Source organism: Glycine soja, chromosome 20, assembly GCF_004193775.1.
Source record: "Glycine soja cultivar W05 chromosome 20, ASM419377v2, whole genome shotgun sequence".
Classification (NCBI taxonomy): Eukaryota; Viridiplantae; Streptophyta; class Magnoliopsida; order Fabales; family Fabaceae; genus Glycine; species Glycine soja.
This window is the reverse complement of record NC_041021.1, coordinates 47,888,745-47,899,909: the sequence shown is the minus strand read 5'-3', so window position 1 is coordinate 47,899,909 and position 11,165 is coordinate 47,888,745. Positions and strand designations below refer to the sequence as shown.

General features: G+C 33.7%; 2 protein-coding genes across 2 annotated transcripts; one reads left to right on the top strand and one right to left on the bottom strand.

Annotated features, from left to right (window-relative positions):
• Window positions 1–201: 201 nt before the first annotated feature.
• LOC114401223 lies at window positions 202–2,463 on the top strand. The gene has a single exon (XM_028363685.1). It carries the CDS (start codon window positions 665–667, stop codon window positions 2,084–2,086), a length of 1,422 nt encoding a protein of 473 aa, XP_028219486.1. The 5' UTR covers window positions 202–664; the 3' UTR covers window positions 2,087–2,463.
• A 4,055-nt stretch (window positions 2,464–6,518) lies between these two features.
• LOC114402272 (calmodulin-like protein 11) lies at window positions 6,519–8,241 on the bottom strand. Its single transcript, XM_028364783.1, has 4 exons — window positions 8,063–8,241; window positions 7,822–7,979; window positions 7,570–7,650; window positions 6,519–6,941 (listed from the first exon to the last, which is right to left on the bottom strand). Exons 1-4 carry the CDS (start codon window positions 8,136–8,138, stop codon window positions 6,804–6,806), a joined length of 453 nt encoding a protein of 150 aa, XP_028220584.1. The 5' UTR covers window positions 8,139–8,241; the 3' UTR covers window positions 6,519–6,803.
• Window positions 8,242–11,165: the final 2,924 nt, after the last annotated feature.

The window sequence follows — 11,165 nt, the reverse complement described above, 5'->3', positions numbered from 1 at the left end:
CAAACAAAACCAATTGCTTTACTAAACATGAAAAAGGAAAAAAAGGAGAGCTGGGCACCAATAATGACATGGCCCTCAATCCTAAAAGAATACAACAGCATTGAAACAAAAGTGTTCCTTTGAATCCAAACATAACAGAAAAAGTTTGCTTTACCAACAACTACTATATATCAATCAATAATTCAGCAACTAAAAAACCCACGAAGTAAAAACCAAAGCATAAAATCCCAACCCACCCCAAACTTAAACACATTGGAGGAGCTTCCAGCTTTCATAAATCACAATCACAAGTTAAGCCTCTTCCACGCGCTTCTTGAGCGACTGAATCTTAAGCCAGAAACAGCACCATCTATCACGCTCTGCCACTGCATGTGGTTTTAAATACTTTAACCTCACTCACATTTCTCTCTCTCTCTCTCTCACTAATCTCTCGTTGATAAACACAATCAACAATCTTGTTCAAACACCCCACGAGCTTCTCCAGCATTTTCAATCCTCTTCTCTTTTATCCTCATCGCTCTGCACCAAAACCTCCCCACTCCTCAATTATTTATTTATCTCTCCCACTTTTTCTCACACACATTTTCTCAAACACATGGTGTCCTCACTCCTTCACTTCACTCTAGCTTAAATAACCCAACAAAGTTCGCTTCAAACCTCAACCATGGCCCTCGAAACGCTCCTCGTGAAGGTCAAAACCGCCATATCAAACAGCATCGACTCGGTCCCGCCGAAGCTCCTGAAGAAGAAGCCTTCTTTCAAAGCGAAGCAAAACGTCGGCGTTTTGGCGTTCGAGATCGGCGGCGTGATGTCGAAGCTCCTCCACCTCTGGCACTCGCTCTCCGACGCAACCATCGTGCGCGTCCGAAACGACGCCGTGAACCTCGAGGGCGTTCGGAAGATCATCTCCAACGACGAGTCGTTCCTCCTCGGACTCGCCTGCGCCGAGTTCTCCGAGTCGCTCCGAGTCGCCGCTAACTCGGTGACGCGGCTCAGCGCGCGCTGCGAGGATTCCGCCCTGCGCTCCTTCCACCTGGCCTTCCTCGAGTTCGCGGACTCGGGCCGCGACCCGAACGGGTGGGCCCTCTCCGGCCCAAAAGAAACCGATTCGAAGCTCAAGAAAATGGAGCGTTACGTGACGTTCACGGCAACACTCTACCGCGAAATGGAGGAGCTCACGGTTCTTGAAAACTCCTTAAGAAAAGCCCTGAATCACGCTGACGGCAACAGCGTTGGGAGCAAAGATCAGCAGAAGCTCTACGAGCTTCAGCAGAAGATCTTTTGGCAGAAGCAAGAGGTGAAGGATCTAAAAGAAAGATCTTTATGGAGCAGAAGCTTCGACAATGTTGTTGTACTCCTCGTAAGGTTCAGCTTCACCGTTTTAGCAAGGATTAAGGTTGTCTTCGGAATCGGTCACCACATGCCTTGTCTGTCTCGTACTTTGTCGGCTTCCGCCACTGTTTATCCGTCTGATCAAAACCCTAATGGGTTCGTTTATGAGTCATTGGAAGAAGAAGACTCGAAGCTTGAAGAAGAGGCCGTGAATGGGTTTTTTGAGGCAAACTCGAAGCTTTTGAGACCACCCGAGAGCACGCTGGGTGCTGCGGGTTTGGCTTTGCATTACGCGAATCTGATCATAGTGATGGAGAAGATGATAAAGTCACCGCACTTGGTGGGTGTGGATGCGAGGGATGATTTGTATGGGATGTTGCCGAGGAGCATAAGGTGGGGTTTGAGGGGAAGGTTGAGAGGGGTGGGGTTTTGTGCGAGTGATCCTCTGCTCGCTGGTGAGTGGAGAGATGCGTTAGGGAGAATATTGGGGTGGTTGTCACCTTTGGCACATAACATGATCAAGTGGCAAAGTGAGAGAAGCTTTGAGCAACACAATTTGGTGCCCAAGACCAATGTGTTGTTGTTGCAGACTTTGTTTTTCGCTAACAAGGACAAGACTGAGGCTGCCATCACTGAACTTCTTGTGGGGTTGAACTATATTTGGAGGTTTGAGAGGGAAATGACTGCTAAGGCTTTGTTTGAATGCGCCAATTCTAATGGGCTATTGTTAAAGTTGAACAAATCCAGTCAATGAGAGAGGTTCATATATATATATATGATGAGTTTCTTTTAGTTTCTTACTATTTCTTCACAGGGGCTCGAATTGTGTCTCTCTTGAAGTTTAATTTTATGGGGGTTGATCATTTTAGACGATGTATTGAAATTGAACCGAGTGATCGATCGATGATAAGGTCCTTGATCAGGGTTTGTTTTGCTACTAACCCACATGCAGCCACCAGGTCTGTAAATGGAAATATCCGTGTCTGTAAATGGTATATGATTTTTTTAGTGACATCTACTACAAGAAGTGTGAATTGGCCTTCATGATTCATAGTTCCACAATCATGAGAAAATATTCCTTGTGTTCAATTATAATTTGACCATAAAACTTGTTATTCATGGAGGAATTAATTTGTTGCTGTTGTTTGTGGCTACGCCACTAATTTCTTTGTGCTTCATGTGGGAAGTGATAAATTACTAATTAGACTCAATCTTTTTCATATATTGGAAAGGCATTCATTTCATATTAAAAAACTAGCTACAATGGGCCCTGCTATTATTCATATACCGATATGCTTAAGTTTGTATTAATTATTAATTAATACATATAACCAGCTTGATTTTTTCCAAATTGAGGGGACACTTTTCCGCTCTTGTTCCCACGCTTTTTATGCACGGCCGTTTGTAAGCGTTTCTTTTAAGAAGAAAAAGTTTAGATATTTTTCAAAAAAAGATAAAAGACTCAAAAAGTTGTTTTTAATTAAAATATAAAAAGAATGACTTACAATTTTATTTTATTTTAAATATAGCATAGGGATATTTAACATAAATAAATAGTTGTAAGCATTGATGATGAGAAACTCATTTTTGTGTAGGGATCTAACTCTATTTAAACAAAGAATGCATTTTATACTATCTGCTTAGTGCACCCTTCACTTAGTTATAATTTCACATTTTATACTCTAAATACTACACCCCTCACTTTACAAGATCTACATTATTGGTGTAGCAAATGGGAATTGATCATTTCGACAACAGAAAAATATATAATTTATATAAAAAAAAAATAAAGCAAGGGGAAAATAGTAAAAAGAAATTCAAGATATGGATGGCATCTGAGATATTAATTAAAAACTCAATTATTAGGGTTTACTATTTGCTAAGAAGTTGTACGTGGTTATTGTAAACGATCCCAAAACTGTAATCCAGTTTGGTTTCTAAAGTATATAAGGACCTAATTAAATTAACAGAATAGTTATTTGATGCAAATAACCATGATTTTTTAGCCAATTTGCACACTAATAGATTACAGTAAAAAAAAAAGCGCACTAATAAATAATACATAGTAATTGGAGTCAATATAGCTTTCTACATATAAAAACAAAATTCACATATTGTTTCATGATTGATTTGTTAATGAATCAAAATTATTGAATAAGATCGAAGATTTATATACATTTTACCTCAGTACTTTAGACTTAAAACATACATTTAATGTTTGATTAGGACGACTTTTTACGCTACAGTTTTGATTCATATATGTAGAAAATCTAATTATAAGGAATTCAGATCCAGTATCAACCTAAACTTTGAAGACTTTCATTTATCAAAACGAATCAAGCCAAATATGAAAAGCATTGCTGATAATATAATTTCTCTTTCATCAGTTGTTTTAGAAAACTAGAAAATGATTATGTTTAAAATGACCAAATATGCATGTAATCATTTGATTAAATTATTGACGATCGAGATAGGGAGCATGTATTATTAATGACGCGAGGGCAACTCCTCCCCTTCCTCCCTCGTCTTCTAGCTATCAAACAACGTGTTCACATCCTTTAGCTGTTTTTTTAGTTTCCATATTGTTCACTTTCTTTGGTCCCTTTCTTCTTTCATGTGGATGAGGGATCTTTTTCCTTTTAGTGATTGACGCACCTCAAAGTAACAACTAGATCAATTTGTCCAGTGTAATAATAAATGCCACACCACCTTTTATGTCTGAATGTGTGTGTCTACATCTACATATACAACGGCAGAATGAAAAAAAAGTAAATCTTAACCAGTAAATTACTTACTGCATGATCATATATGAGATCAAAATTTAATGCATAAGATTAGCATAATGGTGTATAATCCATTACGTTTACATGTAAAAGAATGATTTACTTAAAAAAGAACTTGTGTGTAAATTTTTTTTATTAGTATTAATCACATATCACGGGTGAAATAAATAAATGATCCAATGAATTGAAAAATGCTTGTTGTCTACTCAATTTTCTCTCATTAAAAAAATCTCTCATTGTATATATATAATACATTGTTGTTGTATTTTGATGAGTATTTCAAAAGCCAAAACACATTTTCTAAAATAACTTTCTTTAGAATATTTATATTATATAAATTTTTAAAGTGGCTAATAAGAAATAAAAGTATTACATATATAAATTTGAATCAGGTAGATTTATTGTAGTGTAAATTCACCGATTTGTGCTTTTGTCCGGGCAAAAATGGGTCATGCAAACATCTTCAACATCGTTTCTTACGTATCAAGTAAGAAATGTGAGAGATACATTGAAATCTTGTTGAAAGAAAAAAGCTCTTGAGATCTATGAGAGGAGGCTCTCAAGGCATTTGACCTTAACTGATTATGTTTGTCCCCATACGGTGGTGGCAGATTGATTCAAATGGCAGAGAATTGTAGAATCCAATCCAATTTCTAAGGCCCTTTTCAAATCTCAATGCACCAAACCAACTAACTACTAGTGGCAATGTGGCATTCCCTTTCGTACCTCGCTCCTCCTCCCTGTCACACGTTTTAGCCACAAGTTCAATAATCTCTCATTATATTTGTTTTCTATTCAAAATTTAATGGCAAAAGAATTTTCAATATTTTGAATTACATGTTTTTATACTAAATTTATTATTCCTTTGGTCCCTATCAAATGGCAAAAGAATTTTCAATATTTTGAATTACATGTTTGTCCAAATTCTCTTCTCTCTCTGTGTTCTTATAAGTCTATGTATTTTTTAACTCTTGCCAAGTTTTCAAAAGGTTCGCTTTTATTGTAAATTAGTATTTTTGTCTATACATTATATAGGATAAATGCCTATTTTATATTATTAAAAATTATAATAAATAAACATATTCAAGTATATAAATTAATTATATTGTGGATTTATAATGAATATTTTTTAATTTTTAATTGTGAAATAACATTATTTATAATGACAAGTTCTTTTAAAAAATTGAAATTCAATTTACAGATAACGATAAAAGAAGATAGATTAAAAGAGATAAACTATTAAGAAAATCAAATATATACAAATAAAAAAGTAGAGATAATTATTTTGCTAATTACAAGAATAATGTGTGCATTGCACTTTTGAGGGAGTGAAGAAAATAGATATTGAAAATCTAATTGAAGCAGCCGTGAGCCGATAGCGAATGACTATTCTCAAATCTATATATCAACTGCACATTGAGGGCAATTGCCCCCACAAAGTTTTATTTAGTTTTTCTTTATGGGTGATTACAAATTATCCCCATAATTTGAAATATAGAATAAAAACTAATCTATGATATGAGTATTATTCCAACATAAAATTTATGGATCCCTTTCATACTTAAACAAAACAGGCCTACAAAGCCCAAATGAGAACAAATTCACAAAACAATAAAAAGAAAATGGAACGAGCCTTTCGTTGCGCAACAAATGCCCAAGGGGGAAGAGCCTCTATGTCACGAGAGGTTCAATGGGTTCTTTAGTCCCACACGGAAAGTCATTTGAAGCTTGAGTATGCATTCCTAAAGTACTGGTAATCTTCCCCAGTTTCTCTTTAGTGCGTGCAATACTTGTCAATCATGGATAGACCAGTGCTAGGCTATGGCTATTTGACAATCGTGGACTCACCTGGCGGGCTAAAAACTTTTTTGGGTACATTAATTATATCCTCTTGGATTATAAAACATACATAATAAAAAATCAGTAATGCAATAAAGAAGAAGGAGATGATGTATGATGTGTTCCGTTACTTTATCATACAATTAGGCAGATATTAACTCAATGAAAGATGGATAAAAAAAGATGCATGGAAAGGAAGAACAGGACCGAATTAGGCAGGATGTATTTTACCAATGTTTGTCCACTGTTCCTTTAAGTCAAGAAAATGACCAACTGAGAATGAATTTCTAGAAGTCACGGACTCATGGTCAAGTCCAAGGATATATTGGTTTTTTCGTCAAAGTCTAAAATTAAAGCGTGATTCAAAAGGGTGTTAGATATTCATATTCAGTGATACATGAGTTAGATTATGGAAATCAAGAATCAATCTTTTTATTATAAATTTATTGTAACATTAAATATATGTGCAGGTCTATTTTCCAAGTCCGTGTTTCAGAAATTTTCTTAATCCATGGAACACACCCCCCAGCCACCATTTGATAAAAGTATGAGAACTATGGCACATGGTAAAAGTCATGCATATTTTAATGGTAAATATGCTCCTTGGGTTTTCTTAATTACTCTTGGAGCATAGAAAATACTGAACTAAAACTACAAATATAGTAATTTAATTTTGAGCTTGAATGGATCAAATCTACTTCTTAATTGGTCATGACTAAGTACAAGTAGAATAATACAATACAACAAACAATAATAAGAAAGAACACTTATTTCTTGGGAGGGAGGAGGTTGGAAAAGCCAATGAATTTTGAATAACAAATCTGTCCAATCCAATTAGGTGAGAGTGTTTCATCGAACGGTCATCATCATCTTGACGAATTCATCATAGTTAACTTGGCCATCACCATCCAAATCTGCTTCTTTAATCATCTGCTCCACCTCCTCATCGGTTAGTTTTTCTCCTAGATTGATCATTACGTGTCTCAACTGCACACAGCAGAAACATATATTAATTTTACTATCATATACTATACCACTAGTAGAGGTAGCTATGTGTATGTAAGTGTCTCTATACACTTATATACGTAGAGAGAGAAAGATAAACGTAAGATTCTCTACAGCACTCAAATGTCAAACAAACCCAATGCATTTTCTAATCAAGCAGCTAATAATATTCATTGCATGCGGAAATGTACGGTCTACTGTCCTAGTTGTTAATTTTTACATATAAAAATTGCAAAATTTTGGATGCCTAAGTCTAAATAATACTTAAAATTAAATAATTTTAAAATGTGGAAAATAAAAAACTCTGTAAATAATTATTTGGTAAAAAAATGTCATGAGCTTTAACTACTGATATATAATTGCAAATTGCATTCGTTATGTTATTATGGTAAAAAGAAAAGTGGCTAGAGCTCTGACACTTTCAAGAAAAAGAAAAAATAGCTGTAAACTAATTTGCAACATATACTGGCCTGTTGGCCCTACCTGCATTGTTCACGTTAGCAGAAACCCTGACTTTATCAATTTTTTTGTATGTTAATGAATATTAGAAATGACGTTGACATCAAAGAAAGAAAACTAAAGCCACCGAAAAGAAAAATAAAATGTATACCTCACTAGCTGATATGTAGCCATTTTGATCTTTGTCAAAAACCTTGAAAGCCTCTTTGAGCTCCTCCTCTGCATCGGTGTCCTAAGTGAAAAAAGAACACAGAACTAAACTTAGCCTTTGGTTATTGTATGATGAAAAGGCATATGAAGCTCTTATTGGCATGTTAAATAAACAAATTAGGACTTATTGGCATGTTATGTTATGTATGTATAATAACAATGAATGGAAAATAAAATAAGGAACATAATTTACTTTCACTTTCTTGGCCATCAAGCTCAAGAACTCATCGAATTCAATGGTTCCATTGCCATCTGCATCCACTTCGCTTATCATATCTTGGAGCTCTTCTTCGGTGGGGTTCTGATCCAACGACCGAATAACAGTGGCAAGTTCTTCCACAGTAATGCAACCTAATTATGAAGATGCACACAGTTCATAAACAACTACCAACACAATCTAAATAAGAATCAACTGAATAAGAAAACTTGCTCACCATCCCCATCTTTGTCAAACAAGCCAAAGGCCTCTTTAAAATCAACAATCTGTTCTTCACTCAGGATATCTGCCATGGTGTATTTGTCTTTCAAACTTCAACCAGAAAAGAGACAGAGAAAGATAGATATAGGGAGAGAGAGAGAGAGAGAGAGAGCAATGTATTGAGTTGAGTATAGCTCAATCTTAGCTGGGCTATATGTAGAACTTAGGTGATGCTAGCTAGCTAGTCTTGCAAGATTTCTTTTAAAATTTTAATTTACTAAGTCAAATTAAAATAGGTTTAATTGTAAAAGTATTTCTCTTATTTATTTCAACTCATTAAATCGGTTCTCTTATATTTTAATTTATTATTAAAGTTTTTTTAAAAATTAACTATTTGAGTTTCTATAATTAAAATTAAATATTGGTTATTAAAAAAATATGACTTTTATGTGTGATTGATTATTGACAGTCACATGTCATTATGTAATTGGTTGTTGACTGACACATATAATTAATGAGATAATGACACACGACAATTTTTTGTTAATTATTAACATCCAACTTTAACACTATAAGAACACAAATAACCAATTAAAAAAAGATTCTGATAATAAATTAAAATATAAAAACATCAATTTAATAAGTTAGAAAAGATAGGAGAAGTATTTTTACAATTAAGTCATTAAAATATTACATGTTACATTTTGTTTTTGTTGCCATACTTTGGCTTTATTGTGTAAAAAAAAATCACATTGTAATTGTAATTGTTACATAGTGGAAGTATAGTAGAAAGGGGGTGGGGGTGGGGCACGATGATTTAAATGCACTGGATGATATTTTAATGTGTGATGATATTTAATTTGATTAATAAAATGCGGTGAAAACCTTGACAGCTGGAAGGGTTTGGTGTTTAGGGGACAAAATAAAAAGGCCTTAATTAAAACTTGAAAGGGTATGGAGTAAGGAGTATGGGGAGGTGTGTAGAGTCTGCGTTCTCATCAATTTCCAATTTCCAATTTCCACACACCACCCACCCAAAGACCACGCTAGCTGGTTGGTTTGCTTGCACTAGAAGAGAGACTCAGAGAAGGAAGAAATAGAAAACTAATCAAGTTTTTTTCTTGTGTGTGTGTTTGTTCCTTGTGATATGGGTCATGTGGAGATGAGTCAGATGACAGTGTCAACGCGGTTGAGGAATGAAAAGAAACACACATACATACATACGCGTTGTTGTGTGAAGAATGTGTTACTTAGGGGTCCCCTCATTCAAGACTAGACTTACTCATCAACCTTTTTCTTTGGTTTAATTTTCTCTGTTTTTTGTTCAACACATCGTTTCCCAACCCCTCCTTACTGTGAAGATGGGTGAGTTTTCCTTTTCTTTTTCTCCATTGTTTCATAGCCTTAGACCCTACGTTGTTCATTAACACGGTTTTTGGAGGACAATGACTCGTTCGTTGTTATTAAAATAACTTTTGCGAGCCGGCTATGTGCTTTTTGACATTTCACCATGAAAATCTTTTGAATGTTTCTTTCACCAAAGCTGCGGGCCACCTTATGAATTTAACGCAACAATATGTGACACGTTGAATTTCTCCAGGAAGAGATTCGGGTGACCAAATAGGATTTGCCTTTTGTGAAGTTACCAATTAACTTCAGAGAATAAGGTAATAAATTTTAGAATTAGATGTGTTTTTAGTGTTTTCAATTTAGATAATTATTTTCTTCCTAGTTTTTTAAATTTTTTTTATTAGTATCTCAATTTTTTTAAAAATTACTTTTAATCTCTCTTATTAAGTTGATGGTTTCATAAGTTGTGAAAGTTTTTAACCATAACTTTTTTTTTTAATTCAATCTTATAAAAAATCATTTCTAACAATTTTAAACTGGCAAAGAATTTGATTCCTAATATGGTTTGGTGACATTTTTTACATATTCTGTCAATTTTAAAGAAAAAAAATAAAAACATAAATGTGAAATTTTGACGATTTTTTTTTACATTTTTGGTGATTTTAAATTATTTTTATAGAGAAACTAAATTAAAAAATTGATGTTGAAAAATCTCTACAAATTATTACACCATTTACGCAAAGAATAAGAAGAATTAAAAGTAATTTTTCAAAAATTTGAAAAATTGATAAAAACATTTTATTTTGAAGGATTAAAAAAATAACTGCTCAAATTTAAAGGATTAAAAATATATTTAAATTTAAATGTTAATAATTGGTAAGAAAATATCAATCGTAGTAGTATTGTGTACATACATAATGAATTATGAATATATTAAAATATTAATTATTAATTTTCTTATGTTGTCTGAAATTATTTATTTTGTCCCTTCTTAATTTAGAAGAGTTAAATCCTTATAAATGCTTGACCTTTGTGAGGTGTAAAAATTTTAAATGTTACAATATTATATTGAGCAGAAATTGAAACAGCTAAAGGGGAGTTCAACCGGGGCTCAAATAAGTGCATATTGACAACATGGTGAGCCGAACTCACTTAATTTTCTGAAGCAATAAATAATTGCTTTTATAATAATTTTACCATAATTTTATTCTCAACGTGAATTCCTATAGTCAACCCAAATATAGTATAAAGTTAATATCTAATTTACTTTGAGTGAGGTGTGTTATTCACTTATTGGAGCAGAGAAGTGTGGCAGCTGTCTGTTGAAAAACTATACGCATACCAAATTTGTAGAAAATAAAAAATGAGTTATATTATTTATCTATTTTTTATATTATCACATGTTATCTCACTTTTTTTATTATCTATTTAATATACAAATACAATTTCTAATAAAAATGTTCGTAAAGGATCTAACAAAGAGGTGCCGTACCAATGTACCATACAAGCCCTTATTTTCTTTTTGCCAGTTGCTTTGAACTGTTGGGTTGGGGTCGTGCAAATTAATTAGTAGTATATATTAATTATTGATTTAATATAGTTATAGACACAATACCACGTACTAATAAAGTAGTAATTGGATTTTTATTTTTGGAAAAATGGATGAATTGTTTAATATATTTCTGATCCTATGCAATTGCGGTTTCCGTTTTCCTTTCTTCCTGGATGGTGGAGATGTCTATGAAATACATGTGTTAGGATAAACATTG